A 27,032-nucleotide genomic window follows, 5' to 3' on the forward strand; every position below is an offset into this window, starting at 1 on the left:
GAGTAACCCATTGCATGATGACATACATATAATATGAAACCAAATACAAAAGGTTTTAACATAGGTCACTTCACTTTAATGTACAAGGTATAGTGGGAAAAACAGAGCAGATTAAATTAATGTTGTCTTCCAAGGAAAATAATATACATGTTTTAGAACTCACTGAAACCAAATTAAATGCTAACCACAATGATAATCTATTTCACTGTCAATGCTACAGTAAACCATTATGCAGGGACAGAGAGACAGCAGGGGGAGGTCTTGTTGTATACATTAGAAAAGATGTAAATGCAGAAAGGTGACTTGACTTGGAGTCACATGAAAGTGAGAGTATCTGGGTGGAAATTTCTCAAAATAATGCAAAATCATTCCTAGTTGGTTTCATTTATATGCCACCTTCCTCCAAAGCAATTTGGAATGATAACTTTTTGAAACAAATGGAAAATGTTCTTGCATAGGAAAAAGAAACATATATACTTGGCGATATAAATAAGGACCTTCTCAATACTCAAACAAGGAACAAATGGATGGAATTTATTGAATCATTAGGCCAAGTCCAGCTGGTAAATGAGTCCACAAGGGTAACAGAAAAGTCAGGCACTCTTATTGATCACATTTATACCAACCCACCTGACAATGTGGCTTGTGTGTACCAAATGTTGGTCTTAGTGACCACGATCCTACTTTTTTGACAAGAAAGGTTAAATGCAAGAGAAATAAGAAAAATACACACAAAAGTAACACTTACAGATCATTCAAAAATTGTAATAAAGAACAATTTCTCAATGACCTATATAAAGTTCCATGGAATATGATCCTAAATTTGGAAGACACAGATGAAGCTCTGACGGTGTGGACTGACTTATTTATGGATGTAGTCTCCAAGCATGCCCCAATGAAAGCAAAGAATGAAATCCAACCTAATTGGCTAAATACTACTTAAATCCTAGATGCTATGAAAACATGAGACCAATTCAAGGCAAAGGGAAACCATGCACAATATAAAAGTATGGAGAAATAAAAAAAACAAGTATGATTAAAAAAGCTAAAAAGACTTATTATCAATTATTGCTTGAAAACAAAAAGAGCAACACAAGCTCCATTCAGAAAGTCTTCAATGAACTCACTGGAGGAACACACAAAGATCAGACAAATAAAATTCACTCACTTCTGGTAAATGATACCATATAGTCACTGATGACAATGACACTGCAAATGTTTTCAATGATTTTTTCACCAACATTACCACAAAGTTAAAAGAACCAGTGATAGAAAACAACTTGAAAGAACTGAAAAAGTTCTGCAGCAACAAAATCTCTAAGGAGGTATGTTTCAAAAAACTTTGTTAAAAATGTCTCAGTGAACCTGATGCCAAGAAGGCTACAAGACTTGATCAGATTGGTCCGTGACTCATTAAATCTTCTGTCTCTGCTATTTTAGATAGCATAACATTCATAATCAATTATTATCAAGTATTGCAACCTCATCTGTCCCCAGAATATGGAAAACTGCAAAAGTAATTCCTATTCACAAAACTGGTTCTAAGGATAATGCTGATGACTTATGGACAACCTCAATACTACCAAACTTGTCAAAATTTATTAGAAACATGTCCAGGACTCATTTGTGTCATAGTTAAACAAACACTTGCTGTTACACCCTAATCAATCAGGCTTTAGACAGAAACATTCATGTGAGACTGCCTTGATCTCCCTAACTGATAAATACCTTCAAGCATTTGATCAAGGTAGAATAATAGGATCTGTATTTGTAGATTTCAGGAAAAGCTTTTGACATGGTGGATCATGAAATCCTTCAGAAGAAACTGAAAATCTACCAATGTGATGAGAGCACAGTTAGATGGTTTACTTCGTACTTAAATGAGAGAACACAACATGTTTATATAAATAATGTTCTGTCTGAACCTGGAACAATTAGATATGGAGTACCACAAGAATCAATTCTAGGTCCATTACTATTTATATTACTTATTAATGACCAACCCCTTTATAGTAAGGGACTAAATTTCATCTACAGATCTCTATGCAGATGACAACATTGTCAGACATCCAAAACACAAAGCATGAACATGAAATTTCTTTACAGAATGCCCTGAACAAACTGGAAAACTGGTGCACATGCAATGGCATGGTGGTAAATACTGGTAAAACTAAAATATTACTTATCTCAACACAGCAAAAAATGACAAATCTTGATGGTGATGAACTATGTCTGACATGGAAGGATAAAAATTTGCAAATGGTCTGTCATGATAGACTACTTGGTGTTCTGGTAGATGATAACCTATCACAGGCTGAACGTATCAAACATATCAGTAAAAAGGTCAATTCAAGTTTATGGCTTCTCAGTAGGATAAGACATTTTCTCCCTGAAAGGCACAGAAAACTATTTATACAGTATGGGGTAAATCAACTGATAAAAACAGCAAAGCTGGCACATCTTCAAAAAGGAGTATTTGGGCTAATATCAATCCAGAAAGAAAGCAAGGAGAATAGCTAGTAAGTTAAAACTATTACCTATTAAAGACCGAATCTATTTGAGAAAAGCCAAATTAATGTAAAGGATATCCCATAATAGTGCTCCTGAATATTTACAATCACTATTGCAGTATAGGCTACCTGGCAATACTCCCCACCTGCAATCCATGTCTACCATACCAAACAGTATAAAATTCCCAAACCAAATGAGGACTTATTTTAAAAAAGTTTCCAATAATCTGCACCTTTGCTCTGGAATAGTATTCCAGTTGAGACTAGAAATGCCCATTCTATTTCCTTCTTCCAAGCCTTGAGACTATGTGCAAACAAACCTTAATGAAGGTATTTATTGTTCAAATGGTTAATTGTTCTCCAACTTGGAATTCATTGTCAAAAACTCATACTTTTACTTGATACGCAATCACTATAAATCATTATCCCTAGAAAAGCACATGCTGACAAAATTTTGTTGAATTTTTGTACAAATCAAGAAGTCAGACCTGAAATATTTATGGAATTATCTTCAAATTTTTTCGGATATATTGAAGTTTTTAGCAACTTGTTAGTCCTAGACTTCAAACTTATCCAATTAAAGGCAACATCTACCCTAAAATATTCATACAAGAAAATGCTACTGTGAAGATCGCTCCATTTATATATATATATATATTTTTTTGTACTGCTCCGGTGGCCTAGTGGTTAGAGAGTCTGCCTTGGATGTGGTAAGTCATGGGTTTGATCCTGGCCAAGTCATACCAAAGACTTACAGAAATGGTACTAACAACTGCCTCGCTTGGCACTCAGCATTAAGAGGTTAGAGTTAGGAGTGGTTGGCCTGGTGTCAGGATAATGTGACTGGGTGGAACATCATGCTAAATGTCTGCGGCATGATGCACCATTGCTAGACATCACTATAAACTGTCACACTGCAGACATTGTAGTGATATGATGAAAACTTGTCAAAGCTAAGTTAAAAATCCAAATCACACACACACACACACTACTACTCTGAAGATCAAAAATTAACCACAGAAAAGGCTGTGTACGTTGTCATAATAGTGTACCTCTGCCATAATAGACAATGTACCTCTGTCATAATGAACAGTGTGCATCTGTTATAATGGAAGTTGTAAAGATGAAATCTTTAAAACAATGGGCTTTGTACCTGTCATATCAGAAGTTGGAAAGAATGGGCTTTGAACTTCTGTGATAAGGGAAGTTGGAAAGATGAAAACATTAAAACATTTGACTGTGAACCTGTCATACAGGAATTTAGAAAGATGACATCCTTAAAAGTTGTAATGGGCTCATAAAGAAAGTTGGATGGATGAAATCTTTAAAAGGCAGTCTTATTTCTAAATGACACTGAATGATCTCAGAAGGTTACTGAGCTACCAATGTATGTTAATTACAACAAATATGAATGGACGGACAGATGAATGAATGAATATACAAGGTGTCTACTATAGTACTCCTCTATCTTGATGTTGAGCTCTATTAAAATGTAGTGTTTGTGGAACACAACTTTTGGTTTAATGCACTATGGTAAAAACAGCACTAAGCTACTGATGTACCATCTATACCTGCTTATAAAACAAGTCCAACTGCAAACTGCACAGGCCCACACCTGTTAATACATAATGTGGCATCAGATCTGGTGGGTATGTGCAGTTGGTTAGGAGTAATCAGCAGAACAAACAATATATACAATATATGGTATGCAGGTGCATTATGCTATGGCAGATTAGGATCTTAGTTATTTGCAGTTGGGCTTGACTTATAAGCGAGTATATACGGTAGTCTGAAGGATTTAAAACTGTAAGGAGCAGGCATCATGCAACTTTTCCTGCACAGTGTACAGGTACAAATTGTCAGGGTACATGTACAAATTATTAGGTTCATTAGAATGCTGGATTATGTAGGGTTTGATAGTTTCAGCTACTGTCATGTACTGATGATATGTGTTTTGCAAAACATATGCATCCACTAATCTATCCACCCACACCATGCAAGGTTTAATTCTTAGGTTGGTTCAACTGACAACTGAATTGTCAAGAAATTTTGTTAAGAGTAAGGTGGCTCTTACAATTGCCAATGCAGCCAAGTTAAAGAAAATTCTGAATTTTAAGTTCACAAAGCTGATGTCTTTCATTTTAATGTGATTTAAAGTCAGATAACTTCTTATCAAATACATTATTGGTAATAGGTAAAAAAACAACGTGAAAAACGTAATGTGAACAAGAAACCATACCCGTTTTCTTCCAGTGGAATTCATTTTTTTAAACAAAAGGAAACTTTTGATGGTTTTGGAGCTTCAAATGCACATTCAACATTTTACACAGAATCCCAAGAACAGGGGACACGGTGTCTCCATGATCTAAAAAATCCTGGAGATACACAAAATTTTAAGGAGACAAAAGAAAAATACTAGAATTCACTTCAAGGCACCAACAGTTGAAAAAGTGCATCCCGGACAATCCCATTTATATTAGTGATTGATTAATGCATCATTATTACAAGTTTATCAAGTGTCCAGGTAACCCATAAAATACTGACATGTTTCAATGTCTGGTTAATACATCAGCAGATAACTACGAAAGGATACAGATTACAGTGTAGCACAAGAATTTGGCAGAATCAACAAAACTGTTCAGTGTAGATGGAAAGTGTTATATATATCTATATAGTGTTTAACTGTTGTCCATGATTGTAGATTGTAAAGGTCATTTTCATAACAACTTAATGCATAGTTAACTTTTGTGTTTTGAACTTTAAGATAATATTTGTAAACATGCTTACATGGTCTTCTGACCTTAGGTTTTACAAAGAGAACTTGTTTATGAATTTGATGGGAAAATGACCCACATCCTAGTCATCTTACTGTGTTTCATTGTTTTATATGACTGTCTAGTTTATTTTCATTTTAAGTTGCTTGACTGTCTCGTAAAAAAAGTACTCCAAAACGACCATATACATGAGAGAAGTTATCTACTACAGAAGTGCTACATTAATTTTCTAGAAATGTTCTACAAAGAATTATCCAACAAATGCATTATAAACATTAAATTGGCAAAATTGACAGTAGCTTTGTAAAATTAGCAAATAATACAATTTAATGACATTATTAGATGATGTGTGATTACTGCACATCCATTGATATCACACAACTATTGCACATCCATTGATATCACACAACTATTGCACATCCATTGATATCATACAACATGCATTTTGTTTTTGTTTTGGTTGGGCTAATTTATTATGGATTAAACATTATGCTAGCCATCCTTTATCTGAACCATTCAGTTCTAGAATCAACATAAGTATGTGGTCTTACATCTTGGAATGTGCTATTTTCATTTAGCCAGTGCCTTTTTTGTAATCATAGTCCCATTGAAAAGGAAATAATTCTTGCCTAAAATTGAAATGGAAATTATTATTGCCTAAAATTGTTTCATCATGCTATTACTGGCTTCTATTGCTAGAAAATTTAGGATGGTAGGACAACATTTTGCTAATCTAGGATAGTAGAGCAATACTTTGCAAGTTTAGGATGGTAGGGCAATATTTGGCAAGTTTAGGATGGCAGGGCAATATCTGGCAAGTTTAGGATGGTAAAGCAATATGTTGCAAGTTTAGGATGGTAGGGCAATATCTGGCAGGTTTAGGATGGTAGGGCAAGTTTAGGATGGTAAGGTAACATGCAGCAAGTTTAGGATGGTAGGGCAATTTGGCAAGTTTATGATGGCAGGGCAATATGCTGCAAGTTTAGGATGGTAAGGCAACATGTTGCAAGTTTAGGATGGCAGGGAAGTATTTGGCAAGTTTAGGATGGCAGGGCAATATTTGGCAAGTTTACGATGGCAGGGCAATATGCTGTAAGTTTAAGATGGTAAGGCAACATTTTTTCAAGTTTAGGATGGCAGGGAAGTATTTGGCAAGTTTAGGACGGCAGGGCAATATTTGGCAAGTTTACAATGGCAGGGCAATATGCTGCAAGTTTAGGATGGTAAGGCAACATGTTACAAGTTTAGGATGGCAGGGCAATATTTGGCAAGTTTAGGATGGTAGGGCAATATTTGGCAAGTTTAGGATGGTAGGGCAATATGCTGCAAGTCTGGGATGGCAGGGCAATATCTGGCAAATTTAGGATGGTAGGGCAATATGCTGCAAGTTTAGGATGGCAGGGCAATATGCTGCAAGTTTAGGATGGTAGGGCAATATGCTGCAAGTTTAGGATGGTAGGGCAATATGCTGCAAGTTTAGGATGGCAGGGCAATTTGGCAAGTTTAGGATGGTAGGGCAATATGCTGCAAGTTTAGGATGGCAGGACAATATGCTGCAATTTTAGGATAGCAGGGCAATATGCTGCAATTTTAGGATGGTAGGGCAATACGCTGCAATTTTAGGATGGTAGGGCAATATGCTGCAATTTTTATGCGAAAGTATTTAATAAGTTTTGAGGTTTTTCTCTTCTTCTGTTTTAAATGGAAGTTGAGCAAGGTGTCTAACCAATAAGTGTACTGATATTTGAAAGTACATATAGATGCAAGATCTTGATATTTGTATAACATTTGAATTAAATTGTCTTAACACTCAGCAATGCTTTATTTAGGTTCTTTAGAGTTGTAGCAGTGGCAGTATTACTGTAACGAAGAATTCAGTTATTTTCCTCCGAATTTTGGATGGATATGAAAGTTATTATTATACATGTTGATGCCTGCTTTGCTATTATTCTTCTTGTTATTTTTATTACTATTCAATAATATATCAAGGCAGTGAGAGAAAAAGATATCATAAATGTTGTAGCCAATAGTAAATAGTATGAAAAAAAGTTACAAGAATCTACACCTCGATGGATGCTTTGTCTGAAAAACAATACCGCATAATAGAAAGCAGTCTATGGCAATGACATAATCTATTTTCAGCCCAAAAAGTTGATTTCAGTACAAATGCCAGCCAATCTGTATATTCAGTGTACAGGAACAAAACAGAATATCATATACATGTCCTATTAAAATGATAATTTACAAAATCAAGATTTGGACACAGATACAAATATTATGGTCAAATTTCAACATTACAGATTTAAAAGTGAAAAAAGTGGGCCTGAGATCACATGTCTTACAGCCACATCCAAGAGCAAATGGACAAAATCTGGGTCATTGGATGCTTTCTGTCAAACCTTACAATGATGCATGTACATGAAAACAAGTGTTTCAAGATTTATTTTTTCTCTCTATCTTCATCTACATTTCTTGGCATATCAACATGTCTGTCCAATACTGAGAGGATACTGCATCAAAGTTTGTCAAAATCTGTTCTGCAGTTGTTTTAATATAAAGAAATGTAAATGTTTTTCTACTTTTTGTGGTTGCTTGGCATCATTTGTCCAAATATGAAAATCATCTGTGTCAGATACTTTCCTTAAAACTTGCTCAAATTCACTTCAGCAGATTTTGGAATGGAAGTTAAAATGCACTTCTATTTTAAGTAACTCTGGCCATATTTGATGACTGATTTGCATAAATTTCAAAGGTCTACATTCCAGGACTGCTTGAATTCTGTGAAGTGGTTTTGCTAAATGAATTACTTAAAGAACTTTCTATCTGCATTGGCAGCCATATTTTATGATGGATCGACTTCAATTATAAAGACTTGAACTATTTTCATGCTGGTCTTCAGGCCAGGATGCTTATTTTTAGTTTAATCTTCTAAGTGAAAATGATGGCTTTATTTAACCCTTTACCTCATACAACCGTCTTTGGACGCCTCTACAAAAGTCGCATCGAGGCGACTTTTGACGCTTCTACAAAAGTCCCATAGAAGCACCTTTTGACGTCTGCTGTAAACATCAGCCATTTTAAGCTGGTTTTCGTAGCGCCACCTTCGGGGAAAACCCCTTATTAGATACTACATTCATTTCTGTGAATGACAATTACGTCAGATCACGTGGTCACCGTTTATGTTCTGGTCGATATCTGCTATTTAAAGTAACTGGGTCGTAATCTCCACTCTCCAAAATGGTGGTCGCGGATTTCATTCAGTACTTACGAAGTTTTCATGATTAGAATCACAACTATGAAAGATTCAATAACCTAGGTAAAGGCTCTGATATTGATATAGGCTGCAATTAGTTTTTATAAATTATCAAATTTAGATGACTTAGTGATGTAGACACAGATGAAAAACTTGTAAATTTCGAGTATGAGAAATGGCAGCTCTACGGTTGGTCACACGGCCTCACTGACATGACGGTGAACGAATTCTCTCCAGATTTTAAAGCACATAACAAATTCTTCCGTGATAAATAATTACACAGCTATAACAATCGGACTTTACTCTTAAATTGTTCCACATGTAAAAGATGTGTACCAAAAATGTAAAATGGTTAAAATTGCTGTTAAACGTAACATACACTACATTGCTTAATAGTTCACAGGCAAGCTATGCGTATGCGGTCGACTAGGTAACCTGTGTTCTATGTATAGCGAGCTGCACTTTGTCACTATGCTCTATGAGGTAAAGGGTTAACAGCTGATCAGTGTCATCTGAATAAATCTGAAAGGTCTTCATGCAACCTGCTTTCTGACACATACAAAGCTATGATGGACCACCAGTGAGAAGACCAAACTCTTGATGCAAAAATGTATTATCCAGTGTTATGACATTTCATGGTGGATCCCATCAAGAAACCAAATTTTTTGGTGGGGGAAGAAGGTGTGGTCTTTAAAGGCAGATTCCACTGAATTATATATAAAAAAATTCCAGTGGTTTTAAAGACATTCTTCAAAGGTGTTTATATTTAGTAATGAAGTCCATATTTGATGATGGATCAGACTTGTAAAAATGAGAAAGCTTTCACGATGCTCTAACAAATTTGTTTAAATTGTATTCAGTGGTATTTCTGAAGAAGTTGTTTAAATATTTTTCTAATTTTATTAAAAGTGGCCATATCTGATGGTTTATCTTTTTTGCAAATATGCAGCGTCTTCAGGTCAGGTTTGCACTGTCAAATTTGGTCCAATTTTATTTAATGCTTTTGGAAAAGTCATCATCTCGAGAATGTGGTATTTTTAGTAATGGTGTCATATTTGAATAAATCTGAAAGTCTTCATACCAACATCTTTCTGTCAAATATGATAAAATTCTGTTCAGTAATTTAGAAGTGCTTTTTAAGGTGTTCAAATTTTAGTAATAGTGGCAATGTTTGATGATTGATATGCATCAGCCATATAAACTTGATTTTTTTCTACGTCATGATGCTCTGTCAAATATTTGGTCAAATTTTATGTTCAGCAGTTTTTTTGAGAAGGCACTTATATGTTTTTCTATTTTAGTACAAGATGCTAGATCTGAAAAGGTTTTCATTCCAGGATGCTTTCTGTCATGTTTAGTCAACTTCTATATATGTAAAATTTAGAGAAGTTTTTTTTCTCTTCTATTTTCAATAACAGTGATCACATTATATGGTGGATTGGCATTATTTGTACAAACCTGAACGGTCATTCTGCCTGGATGCTTTTCTGTCAATTTTGGTCAATTAGATTCAGCAGTTTTGAAAAGGCTGCTTACAGGTTTTCCAGTTTTTAGCAATAGTGGATTTTCTATTTTTCGTAACAGTGAACTTAGAATATTCCAGATATGAACTTTTGACCCTAATCCTGGTTTGCCTTTTCAGTCTTATCTTTTCATATAATGTTGTTTACTCAAGAAATTACTCATTTTTGCATTTTACATCTGAGATAGAATCAGTGGAGAAGAATTCTTTATGGTGGTGAATTTCACATACAATCATTAATTCATCAGTCATTAGCCTCAGTATTTGATCAATTAATGGCAGACAAGGTTTCATTAGTTGTGTTTATGCTCTAATGATTACACCAAACCATGACCCTGTCAGTAAAGCTTAACTAACAGTCTTCATTTGAATGTGTTTCTATTACAGCCCATTACGTGAGAATGCTGGATGGAATAAAGTCAAAGATGATATGAGGTGCAACAAGGTGCTAGTTGTTTCCAAAACAGAGATGTGATATGAATGATGAATGAATTAAATTTTTTAGCTTGTTTGTTAACAAATGGTAGAGTACTGCAACAACAACATTAATAATAATAATAATAATAATAATAAGTATGCAATTTTACGATGTACTTGGGAAATCAATAAACCATACACCCTTTGATTGGCAAGGTTTTAGTTGTTGGTGTACATTACTCACAGTAAGATCAATTTTCACAATATTTTGGACTCCCAAATTATACATGTGCATTGTCTCTGACTGCACAGTATGCATTGCATCTAATGGTAAACAATTTCCTTTTTATCTAAAATTATGTTTTCATTTTACTGTATATACTCGCATATAAGCAGAATAATTTAGGAAAAAATAAAGGCCTGGAAGAAAGGGGGGGGGGCGACTTATCCATGGGCCAATGTCTAAACTTAATAGTTTTTAGGTCTTTGTGTTGACTACTTTAATGGCTGTAAATCTTTGGACATGAAACAATAATTTTTTCAGTGTCCTAAGACATAGGCATGTAAAAAAGTAACTTTCGGTGACCCGACAATTATTAAACTGTTGTAAAGTACGATGATTGATTTTGTTATTATTTTGTATGTGCATATTTTCTGATTGCTCGAACACAAAGTTAAATAAAGGTAAATACAGACTTCATAATTCGCGGGCATGTTGAGTTTACCAGGAAGATCATGCTGAACTATAATGTACAGTACTTACACAGTGCAAAGCATGCACAGTGTCATTTAAATCCTTACTTATTCCCAAACATAGATGCAGGGTTTGCTTTATTCATTGTTTCGACCAAATTGCATTCTTCCAGACAACACTTCAGCTAGTCCTTAATAGCTGTTTCATTTATGATGAATCATGTGCTCACGAGTTACTCATTTTCAATGATATAAACGATCCAACGAATTGAGGTAATATTCTAAAAAAGTTACGCACTTTTAATTATACAAGGCTAAAATTCTCATATAGATCAACTAAGATCAACATCAATCAATTGTAGTTTTGCGTTTTAGCTGAACAAACATCACAACTTTCCACACAATGGAAATCTTGATGTTTCAGCGTCTCCTATGTTGATAGTCGGCGAATTTGTCTTTCGTTTTGCAGCAGCAGTACAGGCCAGTTAATCATTAAAACCCTGAAACTGGCTTGTGATGAGGGAATTTTGATGATAACTATACCAGTACACTGATGTGTAATTGCCTTTTATTCCATAAAATTAACACGATTACTGTAGTTTTGTAAAACGGGGTGTAAGGCATACCTATGAACTTTCAAAAGCCAAGTAGGGAGACTGAATTAAAAAAATAGAGATTGGGACCTAAAATCGGGAGTTTTTTCATGGCATTTTTAAAACCTTGTTTTCACCAAATATTGATCGATCTTCCTGGTCCAATATGCGTCAAATTCGCAAAAATACTCGCCATTTCTCCCTGTGACTTGCGCTTTTTTCCCCAGGATGTGCCCTATTTTCATATTCTGGTCAGCTGTGGTCAAACTGCACAACAGCTAAAGATTAGTCTTTAAAAAAACACAAGCAAGAAAGCCAGTGCGACTAAATAAAAGTTAATCCTTATCCATGGACATATTTTGCGTGTGTGTGTATGACTTGGATTTTTAACGTAGCTTTAACAACTTTTCAGTCATATCACTACGATGTCTGCAGTGTGGCAGTTTAAGGTGATGTCTAGCACTGAGGCATTCACATTATCCTGACACCAGGCAGACCAGTCCTAACACTAACCTCTTAATGCTGAGCGCCAAACAAGGCAGCTGTTAGTACCATTTTTATAAGTCTTTGGTATGACTCGGCCAGGGATCGAAACCCCTGACCTCCTGCATCTTAGGCAGATGCTCTAACCACTAGGCCACGGGAGCATTTTTAAAAAAAAACGATTGGCCCTCCGTCATAATTCAAATAAACCACGTTCTACATTATTGTGTTTTATGCAAGCACCAGCAATTGATTGGCAAATAAAGGATTCCCAATTTTGTTGAATGAAAGGTACCTAAATAGGCAGCCTCGTGGTACCGTACATGTGGCAACTATTTTTCCCTCTTTGTATATCTGACCTTATTCCCTTATTGTCAACTCATAAAGCATTTAGCATTGTTTATTATAAAACATGTACTCTGAATTAGCTTTCTGAGGACACAATTGCAGCGTGGTATTTTCATTCCTTCTTTTAATTTAATGATGGTAATTAACCTTGGTATATATGGTGTAAAAATGCCAGGTGTTCACGCATGTATTGTTGTGGTTTATTTTTTTATTATCGCATGAAAGTTGACAAGTATGGTGTAAGGTCGCTTACATCAAAGCGAACTACAACTCAGCTTTTAAAGTATTAGCATAACTTTTGAAGCATTATTTCCAAAACTTTATTAATGTATTTTGGAGATATCATAAAAGTTGAGCGCAATGGTGCCCATGATTTGACTCCAAGGGATGTACTTAATTCAGTGCATAATCAATCCTACAATGCCCATGCGGTGGCACCATTAAGTAAATACATTCAGTAGCCTAAGTGCGAGCGTTGAATCAAACCGTATTGTTGTTCGTTGTGTTGTCATACTGGGATTACATTTTAATGAGTTAGGTATTTACAATTTCAAAGCAAAATAAAAACGTAATTACCGGTGCACTGATATAAAATGTCCAATGCAATATTTCATAAACAAACAATAATCGAGTCAAAAGTAAGAAGTAGTGTTACAGCAACTCGCGATTGCTAAATTCTTGTCATCATTCGATCAAATTATACACAAATCTAAATTAGGCAGAAACAATAAGAAAACAGAAAATTAGATTACTTTTCAAGCATGTCTATACCATTTCTTTTTAATAATCATGCATGCCTTCCTGGAGATAAGCATACATGTAATATTTTTAAATATAAGTTTGCCTAAATAAATGCATTTAGAACTTACTTCGTGCATCTTGAGATGTCTCGGAGTTGTAGGTCAGCTTATATGCAGGTCATGCACTTTTTAGTGTTTATACCTGTTCAGTTTGGGGGTTGGCTTATACGTGAATGGGCTTATATGCAAGTATATACAGTAAATTAATAATTTATAAATTAAATGCTAAAATATTTATTTTTTTAAGGAACTTAATCTAGAAACTGGTAACTTTTGTCATTAATTCAACTTCAAAAATACATAACACTACTGGTCACATGTGAGTGTGCACTGAAATTCTGCTGACAAATCAACTGTAAATATTTCAATTGCTGAATCTGCAATTCTCCTTGAAATGAATTGCCAAGAACAAAAATGTCATAGAAAGCTCAAGTAATTATTTTGATTACATGTATTTGTGTAACATACATGCACTGAAGAAAAATCAGGGATTTTTTAGTTTTTTTCTAAAATATAAGGATCATGATAATGAAAAATGTACCCAAGAGGTGTACAGCAGTCAAGATTTGGGGATATGGGTCAAAAAAATTCCATGAAACCTGCAACCACATATTCAAGGTTAGGCAGATACTTTTTAAAAGCCACTTGTCCATCGACAAGTATTTTCAAATCCAAAAATTTTACATTGCCAGGCTAATTAGTAATATTGCATAATATGAAAAACAAGACTCCCTCGAAGGGACTGACACTCTATTGACAAAAATGAATTTTCAGTAATTTATGCTAACATCATTCCTTGTTTTTAACTGCTGAGTGCTGATAGCATATCTGATATATCTGGAAAAATAAGAATTTAAATGCAGCCACTGTGGCAGCCATATTGGATGCGAGATGAACACATTTTTTCAATTAGGGCAATCTAGACATCATTAAAAGTAGGAAAAATGGCAGGTTTCTCAGTTTGAGGGAGAAATTATATGGTTCATAATGTGTTATCTGGTTTTGATCGAACCCAATGATGTTTTGGACTAATATCTTTCAAGATTCAATATTGTTCAGATGAACTGGCATAAACAGCTTTTTGCACATAATAATGGTGGCATTGGGGCTTTAAGAACATGCTGAGGAGTTAGGAAAACAGTTGTATGAATGTTTTGCAATTTCTTTCCAACTTCATAATGATGCCAGAATGGTTTCTAGGAAAATTTGGTTAAACTCAATTGAGCAGTCTTTGCCCAAAAGAAATCTTTATCAAGGATTTTAGACTTGAGGTCATAGAGTAATCATATTGGATAGCAGAATGGCATCTCCTACACATATTTAAATGGCTTTATGACAGGATAATTTCTCTCAAATTTGATACAGATTTGTAAGTGCTCATTTCTGAAGAAGTCATTTAGTGGTTTTTCTATATTTAGTAATGATAGCCATATTGCATAGTTGACTGGCATCAGTCTTCATGTCCAAATGCTTGCTGTCAAATTTGATTGAAATTGTCACAGTCACATTTACGTAACCTTGAAAAACCTCCATGCCTACATGCCTTCTGTCAATGTAATCAAATATCGTTGAACTGTTTTTGAGAAGTAGTTTAAATGTTTGTCTGCCATACTTTTTGGCAGACTGATGTAATTATACAATATGCAAAGCCTTTACTCCAAAATGCTTCTGAACAGTTTAATTTAAAGGTTTTCTATTCTTAGTACCAGTACAAGTAACCATATCTGAAAGCATATTAGGCCTGAATGAATAATAAGGTTTGCTTCTGGGTTTTCCTAAGTTTTTGCCTGCGGACCCAAAAACATTTCTGACATACAAAATAAAATTAATTTAAAAAATCCCAAACAAACAGAATTCTATTTATTTTAATGCTGTGAGCAGTCAGGATTTCATTTTGTTCATATGTAACAATATCAGACATCACTATCATTATGATGCTTACTATTTATCCTAATATAATTAGGTGTCTACTGGACACTGACTAGAATTCAATACAAGGGATGCTCTAAAGATATTGCTGTATAGTTTTAGAAAAATAAGCAAACATTTTACCCTTTGACATCTGACCTTCATGAGCCTGACCTGTTATATCTCTTTCCTAAAAGTAAAATTTACTTATGAATACTGCTCTGTGGGGAAAACAAACATTATAATTATCCAAAAGGACCGTTTTGATGGTTGTGACTTAAATGTTTCAGCTATACAACCAAAATCAAATCATACAATAATAATACTTATGTGTTCTTTATGGGGGTGCTCTACAGATATTATGAACTTCTGAGAGAGTGACAGGTGTAAAGTGACGTTAGTTGCATGTGCAACATGCACAATGGAGAGAATGTTGGCATACCTCTATGTTACTTTCATGTACTGTGGCTGAAATTGCATTGGATATTGTACTTATGGAAATTGTACATGATCTAATCACATGGTTGACCAAAATGGCTGCTCCCATGTGTTAAAAAACCCCAGCCTGAATGAGTCTAAGATGCATTATCTTCAGCAGTAGGAATGCAGAATAGCTTGGAGATTTCTTCTTATTTAAATAGGGAAAATTATTTTTGGCAGACTAGACAGAAACATTTTCTGAGAGTGCAATGAATGAATTACTAAATATAAAATGTAAAATAGCTATCGGCTCCTTTTTTCCCCCTCAATTTACCTCTGACATCCAGGAAGTGAAAATGACCAAGGAGAGCAAGCAGTGTTTTGATAGGTGCACATCTGAATCAAGACCAAGTTGTATATGTAACCCAAAATACACTCATCAATCAAATACCAGAATAAAGGGAATTAAACATTTTGTAAACAATAACTAAAATATAAAAGGTCATTTTTAAATAGTCAGTATAACCAGTGAGGAAACCTGGGAAATTCTTTTTCTTTAAAAATTAAATCTATGCAAAATAAAAAACTATTGAGCACCACCAAGGCACACTGTTTGCTAAATGTGGTCAACTTCAGATCTGCAGAAAGATACAACACACACAAATTATCTAAGTATTTATACTGAGTTCATATTTAACTATTGTCTAACACTGTGCTATTCAGTAATACTGACAAGATCTTTTGTCAAAAGATTGTAATTAGATCATGCAACCATGCCATACTTTTGGTAAATGTTGGGTGAAAAGTGAGTTACAAACAAAACCAAGAAAAGCCATATTATTTACGAGGCCCAAGCATAATTTTTTAAATATCTGATACTCCTTTGCACCAGAATACATTCTCTGAACATTGGTTAACATTGTTGAAATGTTTGGGAATAATTTGTTGCAAGATTTTTCTATTTTTTGAAATGGTGGCCATATTTTAATGAGGAACAGTATAGTTTTCACAACTGTAATAGGCCTTCATACATGATGCTGCCTGTGAAATTTAGTCAAAACCCATTGAGAGATTTTAAAGAAAGTTGAAAATGCCAAATACCATGCACAACTGATGACAGATGATGCACAACAAAGGAATATATCATAAATGCACGTCTATATTATAACCTGGGAACTAAGAATGTTGTTGTCATGAATTTGAAGCCAGGCAACTAATACATAGCAATTGTATTAGAAAAAATATAAAATACAATGAATTTAAGAGCTGTACCTATACCAAAAGGGAATGTGTTATAAAAAGTTGAGTATACTTCTATATCTACCTTCAAAGTTTCCTCAAGGAAAATATACTATTTGACATTCCTGAGTCACAGAAATAAAATTTAAAAAAAATGATCTTTATATAAATTCAAAAGATCATAATACAAAAGACATTTTGTCCTGTTTCTTACTGAATGAACATGGGAAATGTTCTTGAATTTTCTTTCTCTCCATGCAACAGCTGCTTAGGGTCAAAGAAATAGTTAGGAACATGACCGGTATTAAATGTCAGTGGGAAAACCACATACTAATCAGGAACCAAAATGGAGGACAGTACCATCCCACTTGTAGTTTCATTCTCTACTTACCACACCAACCAGTCAGCATTCATAGTAAGTCATGCAGCATGGTCACATGATCAATATGCAAATGAATCACCTGGCAAGAGAAGAGGCTCCTTAGGGCTAGGAAAACCATTGCAGTAGGGATGCGGAATACCTTGGAGTTTTCTTCTATGGAAGCGTGGAGAACCCAGAAAACTGTTCTTGATTGTATGAAGTCTTGACTTCCACGGTGTGGTCTGAATATTTGGGGAACTTGGTGGGGTGGCTGATGGGCTGTGAGAGGGGGTTCGCCGTAAGGGAAGTTTCGGACTGGAGACTGGGGAAATGCTAGGGCTACCCGACAAACTGGTATTCCGTCTGCTACAGTGAAAAAAAAAAAGAGATTCAGGAAATGAAATGTTCATATTGTAGAAGATAACTAAATATGGTTCTTGTAAAAATTATCATATATGCATCTCAATGATATCTGCAATAAAATTTCTAGACAAAGGTACCAATTCATCTTTCCAAACAGATCAAAGTCATGCTAAAGTTATTTCACTTCCATCAGCATTTAATAACATATTAGTTTCCAGCTTTTCTTTTACATATGACCACTAGATGTATTCTTTAAAATAACCTTCAGGCTCTCAAAATATAAAACAAAACTGTTTCAAAGATGACACAACTGGTCCTTGAATAATTTTAAAAACTTCTGTTTAAATTTAATGATTCACTCTTAATTAGTTAGGTTAAGTTTTCAAATAAGATCCAGTATCAGTGTTCCCAACTGACTCGTCTTTTGTGCAATTATTACAACTAAAATATTAAATTTTAGCAATCAGGAACACAATCTGATCACCAGGCACAGCCCTAATTGTGTTGAGTATGAACTGGTGATTTTATGATTGAAATCTATGTAAAAAACTGTTAACTGTTTCCTTTAACTGTTTAAATGCACATTTTTCAATTCTGCTTGAGTCAGCATTTGTTTCCTACATACATACTGTCAAACTTTGATGAATTTCAAAGGTGAACTAGTTAATATAGGGTGAATTGTGCATGGCATACCCATGTATTTTGAACACTGTACTTCTTAAAACAATTAGGTTGTTAGTGATGCTAGATAAGTATAAAATGTTAAAGAATATGTGATAAGAAGTATGTTAAAGAATGGGATAAATATGTTAAAGAATATGTGATACCGAAGCCAAGTGATCCTAAAGTCTGTTAATTGTATATACTTGCATACAAGTCAAATCTACTGCATACTGCACAGACCTAGATCTGTGAATGCATGATGTGCCAGCAGATCTGGGTCTGTGCAGTTTTTTAGTAGTAATCAGAAAACAGAGAACCCTGATATGCTGGTGCATTATGCTATACAGATCAGGATCTTTGTTGCTTGCAGATTGACTAAACTTATAAACGAGTATACATATATATGGTATATGTGAAGAATAAATTTACTTTAAAAAGGTATTTTAATATGACCTCAATTAAAATCAAGATTACCCGAGTCATTGCCTCCCTTACAGCATACGTTGAGAATGATTGCCTTCCTTACAGCATATGTTGAGAATGATTTCATATTCATTTTCTAATTAGTGTAACAATGCTTTGAAATTACAGCAACTGATAACCCACCCAATTATTCCCACAAATTCAGTCACAAGATGCAACAAACAATGAAGTTTATTATGTTTCTTCTGACTACTTATAAGTATTACATAGTGTGGATGGCACTTGAAAATTATGTTTTACAAAAATCAAAAGCACAGAATGAAATTCATTATGCTATCAGTTTAATAGACCTGCAGAGAGGAACTGCAAAGATTTTAATGTAAACAAGTATCAAAGCTTATCATGACATTAAGAGAACCAAGCATCATCTATTTGGACATCACCTTCAAATACCTTTTTTGTTGATATTAAAAAAAATAATGATGTACATGTATATATTGTGACCACAATACTGCATTAAGACTAACACAAAAATACACAAGAAACATAAAAACAAAATTGCATACTAGGATAGTAATAAAAACAAGAGTATCACACATGGCACATGATACTCTGAAAAATTAAGATGGAAACATGCACAATCCTCATCCAGAAATAAAATATAATTTTAGCAACACTGACCTTTATCTTCAAACTACCAACTCTAAAATCCAGAGGGTTCTTTTAAGGGCAAATGAAAAAAATATGCACTAAATTTTGATGAACTCAGTTACTGAAAAATTCAGCTGGTAATTCGAGTTATCAAATCAACAGGGCTCTTTCTTACATAAAAGGATTAAAATACACGTACCAAATATTGCTGAAACCATTTGAAGCAAGCTTAAGTTAAATTCTGGTCGGTAATGAATTGCAAAAAGGCCAAATGTATTTTTAGCAACTGACTTTCAAGGTACACAAATCAAATCAATGATAATGTTTTGAACAAATATGGAGTGCTCAAGTCATCATCCAGAAATGAAATGCAGTCACCAGATCAATATTTAGTGATAGCAACTTTGACCCTGCAGCCAATTAACCCAATATCAATATATTACTTTGCTGTGCAAAGGGAAAGAAATCTACTCTAGTCTGTCGAACTCAGAAATCAAGAACCTGAATAATCACTGTGCAGAACAACCACTCATCATCTTGTCCCGACTGGTAGGGCTGAGCAAAATGTTATGAAGTCCCTTGGGCCAAGCAGATAAAGATTCATGCCTTGAGAATAAATCCGAGTACAATTTCTACAGTTTTCAAGAGCTAAGTTCAACACCACTTAATGTTTAGCACGTCAGTCATAATTAGCATATGCCTAATTTGCCAACTTCTTATCAGTCTAGAACAAATTGCAAAGGAAACGGTTGCATTTGTTTTATACAAGTACCATAAGTAACCTTAATGCTATAGTATTCGCTTATCCTTCCATTTGTTTGAACCTGTCCCCACTGTTTTTAAAAATAAAAGCATCAAGGATGTAATAAATGTACAAAGATGTAATCATTTCATTCATGAATTTATAAATTTTAACCTGATTAACAGTGTAAACTTGTTGGTGTTTTGAACCAAACGGGAGTAACACAGCTACCATAATTGCAAGGGTGAATTTATTTTTTACAATAGTTCACCATCTCAGATAATCTCTGAATACTTCTGTAAATTTCTGTCACTTTTTAGGAGTTCAATCCCACAGCCATGTGGTTGTTGTAACAATGTATATCATATTAAAGCAAGAATGAATCGTTGATTTAGAGGTGTTAATTGATAATGGATAATAGTAATGTCCTAGTACATGAGGAAGATTGCAATCATCAGGTAACTGAAAATACAGCTATAATTGACCTGTAACCTCTCTTTTCTTTCACTTTCCGTAAGCTACAAATAAAAACCACCTTGAATAAATACGGTCTTGCGCAGTGACACAACACTATTTCATATTTCTCTCCCTCTCTCTTGTACACTTACAAATGCATTAATTAAAAAGATTTTTTTGTAGTTTTTTTTATTGTTTATTGCAATCTTATAATGAGGTCACTGTTGCTGTAAGATTACAAGTTGCAATTAATTTCTGGACAATGTGGGCTCATATCATTGCACACAAATTTACCGATAACTAATACCCACAACTAATACATGTTCAGACCATCTTAATCATTTTGCCAACATAACATACCATTAACAGCTACTAAGGACCAGATATGCTCTAAATGCAGATGAGCTTGCACAGTGTGACATCATCATTTCAGCCATTTCTCTCTCTCTCTCTCTCTCTCTCTATCATTCATTAATAACAACAAAGTCTTTAAGAGTACTTTGTAACTGGATTCTTGTGTCAACAGCAGAATGAGACAACATTTGTATGTTTATTTTGTATGTTAGTACCTTTAAGTTGTCGATTATCGTGTGTTCCATAGACCTTGTTTGGGTATGATCCCTTTAATTTTCATACACAGTCAGTACCATAAAATGATAATTATTTATTTTAAATATAATTTTTTGTACTCAGAAATTAATAATCATTTTTTCATGTACGAAAAATTACATGAAATACAGAATAATTTCATGAAGGCTGCATAGTAAAGGTCAATTCTAAATACATCCTGTGCTTGATTTTGTATATGGAACAACCTGTCTAGGCACTTATCTTGTAAGTGAATTTTATGGCTGTTTACAGTTGAAGCCAACATTGTTAAGATACTGTAATGTCAGGCTGACAACAAAATGAACAATGCCTGTACATATATGACAGGTCAGGTATGGTCAGGACAGAACAGGAATGTTCAACTCTACCAAGAAGTTTAAATCATTTCCAGACTGGGGGTAGACTCAGATTGCTGACTGGCTGCCAATACTGCTCAATATTAGTACTGTCTGGGTCTAAATCTAAAATTTTAATGTCAGTAAGGTTCTTCACATGAAGTAAATACATGTTGCCATTACAGCCTTATGACTTTGAGCCTATCATCACTACCACCACTCTTTAATAATGATGATCAAATAAGGAAAATGAATATCACTGACTAGAATTGTTTGAAATGAGATGGACCCCATTCTTCCCAGACATTACAGATTACAATGGCTGTTAGTGACATGTACTTTTAGTTTAGTTTACAGTCATGTTTACAAAGAATTAAATCAGAGTCACTGGTGTTTAAATCAGGTTTGTGATGCAATCATTGATAGCAGTGTTGCCAAAAAAATCTTGATCACTGGTAGCATTCTGCAGATAGGTCATTCATAACAGATTATGCTCTAATTTAAATTTGTTAAATATTCTAAATTTATCAACATTTGATGGAGATTCCACAATCAAGGATTTCAGTGAATGCATATTTTCTTGTTGTGGATAATATACTTTAATGAGATCAGGGTTCTGCATGATGCATGGTGCCATTCTTGCCATTGTAACAGATTTTAATGAGATGAGGGTTCTGCATGATGCATGGTGCCATTTTTGCCATTGTAACAGATTTTAATGAGATCAGGGTTCTGCATGATGCAATTCTTGCCATTGTAACAGATTTTAATGAGATCAGGGTTCTGCATGACGCATGGTGCCATTCTTGCCATTGTAACAGACTTTAATGAGATGAGGGTTCTGCATGATGCATGGTGCCATTCTTGCCATTGTAACAGATTTTAATGAGATCAGGGTTCTGCATGATGCATGGTGCCATTTTTGCCATTGTAACAGATTTTAATGAGATCAGGGTTCTGCATGATGCAATTCTTGCCATTGTAACAGATTTTAATGAGATCAGGGTTCTGCATGACACATGGTGCCATTCTTGCCATTGTAACAGACTTTAATGAGATCAGGGTTCTGCATGATGCATGGTGCCATTCTTGCCATTGTATCATATTTTAATGAGATCAGGGTTCTGCATGATGCATGGTGCCATTCTTGCCATTGTAACAGATTTTAATGAGATCAGGGTTCTGCATGATGCAATTCTTGCCATTGTAACAGATTTTAATGAGATGAGGGTTCTGCATGATGCATGGTGCCATTCTTGCCATTGTAACAGACTTTAATGAGAACAGGGCTCTGCATGATGCATGGTGCCATTCTTGCCATTGTAACATATTTTAATGAGATCAGGGTTCTGCATGATGCATGGTGCCATTCTTGCCATTGTAACAGATTTTAATGAGATCAGGGTTCTGCATGATGCAAGGTGCCATTTTTGCCATTGTAACAGACTTTAATGAGATCAGGGTTCTGCATGATGCATGGTGCCATTTTTGCCATTGTAACAGACTTTAAAATCAGCTTTACAGACAGAGCAGAATACATATTCGTGTTCCTTTGAACATGTTTGCAAGCATCCAAATTCCAATTTATTTCCAACCATCACTGGATTTTGAGGTTTTGGTTGCTTTGATTTTGATGTTTTGACATTGATGTGCTTAGATATCTTGACAAACATCAAAGTCAAACCAACCCAGTTTTATGCCACTTAAGCTCTTTAGAAATTCAACCATAATCAATAAACTCTAATCCATCTCGATAACTTTAAACACCAAAGCCGAATATACCTTGTGGAGAGATTCAAAGTAATGTTGATTGTTTTATTCTCACTGGGCTCTTTAGTAACCCAGCATTGATCAATTAACATGCGTAGTCCTTTCCAAATTACTTCTGCTCACACACAGGATGATGCACCTCACCAAACTTCAATAAATGAAGCCAGTCGACCATGTCAACAGGATCAATGTCTTGCCCTGCTTAAGCCAGATCTGTCATTTGATCAGTCAAATTACTGTAAATATACTACACTGGAACCAGACCTGCTTAAGCCTGTTCTGTCATTTGATCAGTCAAATTACTGTAAATATACTACACTGGAACCAGAATGTGAAAATAATGGAAGATTAAATGTTTCACTAAATGCATTGCATAAGTGAGAGTTTTCAGTGAGTGACAGGAAGGATAGGGGATACCTCTAAACTCGGGAAAAATCTCCTATGTGGGAGGTTCACATGCATACATCTAACAGCAATTAAACCAATTACATGCATGTAACAACTCAATCAATTACACGCATATAACAACAACTTTATCCATTTCATGCACATAACAACAGTTTAACTAATCATAAAGAAGTCATAACGACGGAACCAATCACATGCATGTAACAATAAAATAAAGTCTTGGAACAGTATGCTGCAAATATCATTGACCCAGACGTGTTGAAACAAAATGTGCAGGCAGATCTTTGTATACAGTGTTCACTTCAGGCCAGAGAATGAGGAGTGTTACAGGCCATGATCTGCTGCGGATGCAGTATCTGATGGCAAATCTGGGTCTATGGTTTTATAGCTGGGTGCACAAACCAATATGATAGTTAAACTGAAAACTTTATGGGAATAAAATATTATGGAATCAATGTACAGTCCTCACCTTTTAGGCTCAAGAACAATTTTATAAAAGACCCCCCACATGAAAGCTAATAGGGGAAAGGAAGACAATAAAACTTCCGATTGTAAAGTTTCTTAATGTTTGCAATCATACAAAATAAAGTACAAATTACATGCCTACGGCAGTAGTTTTTAAATATACATTAATGTAACAAAGTAAATAAAACATAAGAATGAACAAAATTATTTTAGCTAATACATGTATATCTGATTTCAATTTCTCTACGCATTACCAAAATTTAAAAAAAAAATGAGACAGAAAATGAAATGTGCACAACATCAAAAATAAATCTGGTTGCCATGGAAACTTACACCTGCTGAATTGCTAATGCCCTTCTAGAGGAGACTGGTGATCCTTCACTGATACTTCCCAGTAAGAGTCTGCCAGAATACCAATCAGTCATTAAAGTAACACCCACTGATTTTACCATTAAATGTGTGCAATATGTAAATAGGTCAGCTATACTTTTAAGATAGGTCAGTATTGTGACTCAACATCAAAGTTTATTGGTATTATAACCCAAGATTTAAAAAAAAAAACAATCATCTTTTCCAAGCAATCTGATTCTGACAGTCAAAAAATAAGGTATGTCTTGAACTGTACTGTGTGACTGTAATTAAAATAATATTTCCTTGCAGTAAGACTCAACTAAGCCATCATATATTCTATGTTTACTGTCAACTGTTTTTTGTCATATATACAGCATAGTGAATATTGCAAACTGTAGTTGAAATTATTTAACCACATGGCCTATTTTAAATTCAAAACATTTTAAATGAAAACATTCAAAGTAAATGGGGAAATCTGTTATTTCAATCTGAAAAAAAAAAAAGATTTCCCAAAAGGTTCCATAAAGGAACAAATTTAAATCCAAGGAAGTATCATCTTTGCCCAAGATTGAGAAAGAAAAAAAAAACCATTGTCATGTGAAAACCTTCAGTCCTACTTTTAAACAAAGAAGCAATACTATGCCTGTAACATATTTTGGGCTATTTATTGAACAAGAACACTCCAAATGGGTACATTATACACTTGCCATATCAAGCTGTTTTGTGGAAAGAACATTCTTCTTTTCGTCTTGGTGACCTTCACACTCTATATATCAGTCCCAAAATTAATCTGTGCATTTCTTGTCTCAAATACAAGCCATCAATAAAGTTTTGTCATGGTTTGCCACATAAGACGCAAGTTATTTTGTGGAAAGTTTTCTGTCCTATATTCCCTTTGACCTTGACCTGTGAACTTCAAAACTGATAGGCATCTTCCTTGCCTAAATTGCAAACCATCTACAATGTTTAGGCTTTGTATGTGGTAAATAAATGAAGTAGTTTTGTGTTAACCGGGATTTTTTCCTGTCTGTGACCTTGGCCATTATTAACCTATTGACCAAATATTAACAGTCATCTTTCTTGTCTGAAAATGATTGCTATAAATAAAATTTGGTTAAAGCAGGTGATAAAGAACTTAAGATAATGTCTGGAAACAATTTTTCTTAGAGTCACCTTGACCATGACATTTGACCTTTTGATCCCCAGATCAATAAGCATCTTCCTTATATAAAATGCATGCCATTTACTAAGTTTTGGTCAAGGTAACTGGTACACAAAGTTAAGATATGTGGACAATTTTTTCTTCCTTCAATCCCTATGACCCTGACATTTGCTTGACCCCAAAATCAAAAGGTTTCTTCTTTTCCCCAAATGCAAGCTACAGCTCTCCTTCATTACAGAACCACTTCTCATAATGTAATTCCAGACATATTATGGTAACATTATGGAACCTGTGATAATGAATATTTCTATATAAAAAAAATTGTTGCATTGAAACCACTGTACTTAAAATAGACATTTCCTGAGTGTATTTTCACAATCTGCCTTTGTCTCTAGTTAGGTACGTATTCAGTCAGTATGAGATAGTGTATTCATAACAGGTTACAGCAAACCAGAAATTACCTATATTTCTAAGAGTCACTTTAACATTCAATGTCAAGTATTATTTTCCTAACAAGATAAATTCCTAACAGGATAATGTACATCTGAAATTAACTGTCTTTAATGAGTCAATGTCAAGTACTGATTCCCAAACAGGATAATGTACATCTGAAATTAACTGTCTTTAATGAGTCAGTGTCAAGTACTGATTCCCAAACAGGATAATGTACATCTGAAATTAACTGTCTTTAATGAGTCAATGTCAAGTACTGATTCCCAAACAGGATAATGTATATCTGAAATTAACTGTCTTTAATGAGTCAATGTCAAGTATTGATTCCCAAACAGGATAATGTACATCTGAAATTAACTGTCTTTAATGAGTCAATGTCAAGTATTGATTCCCAAACAGGATAATGTACATCTGAAATTAACTGTCTTTAATGAGTCAATGTCAAGTACTGATTCCCAAACAGGATAATGTACATCTGAAATTAACTGTCTTTAATGAGTCAATGTCAAGTATTGATTCCCAAACAGGATAATGTACATCTGAAATTAACTGTCTTTAATGAGTCAATGTCAAGTATTGATTCCCAAACAGGATAATGTACATCTGAAATTAACTGTCTTTAATGAGTCAATGTCAAGTACTGATTCCCAAACAGGATAATGTACATCTGAAATTAACTGTCTTTAATGAGTCAATGTCAAGTACTGATTCCCAAACAGGATAATGTACATCTGAAATTAACTGTCTTTAATGAGTCAGTGTCAAGTACTGATTCCCAAACAGGATAATGTACATCTGAAATTAATTGTCTTTAATGAGTCAGTGTCAAGTACTGATTCCCAAACAGGATAATGTACATC

The 27,032-nt window shown here is 34.4% G+C and overlaps 1 protein-coding gene across 2 annotated transcripts in view; it reads right to left on the minus strand.

Annotated features, from left to right (window-relative positions):
• The window catches only part of LOC149784961 (serine/threonine-protein kinase BRSK2-like), a 250,696-nt gene that overhangs the window by 44,273 nt on the left and 179,391 nt on the right, over positions 1-27,032 (minus strand). Inside the window, exon 14 of one of the 2 annotated variants that reach the window (XM_089978615.1) lies at positions 17,482-17,687. In XM_089978615.1, coding sequence (XP_089834741.1) covers positions 17,482-17,687 — 206 coding nt within the window. Of the gene's footprint in view, positions 1-17,421; positions 17,688-27,032 lie in introns of both variants that reach the window. The other variant, XM_089978614.1, reaches the window with a different exon arrangement.

Source organism: Sinohyriopsis cumingii, chromosome 13 (genome assembly GCF_028554795.1).
Source record: "Sinohyriopsis cumingii isolate HCF-2022 chromosome 13, ASM2855479v2, whole genome shotgun sequence".
In the NCBI taxonomy this organism is placed as follows: Eukaryota; Metazoa; Mollusca; class Bivalvia; order Unionida; family Unionidae; genus Sinohyriopsis; species Sinohyriopsis cumingii.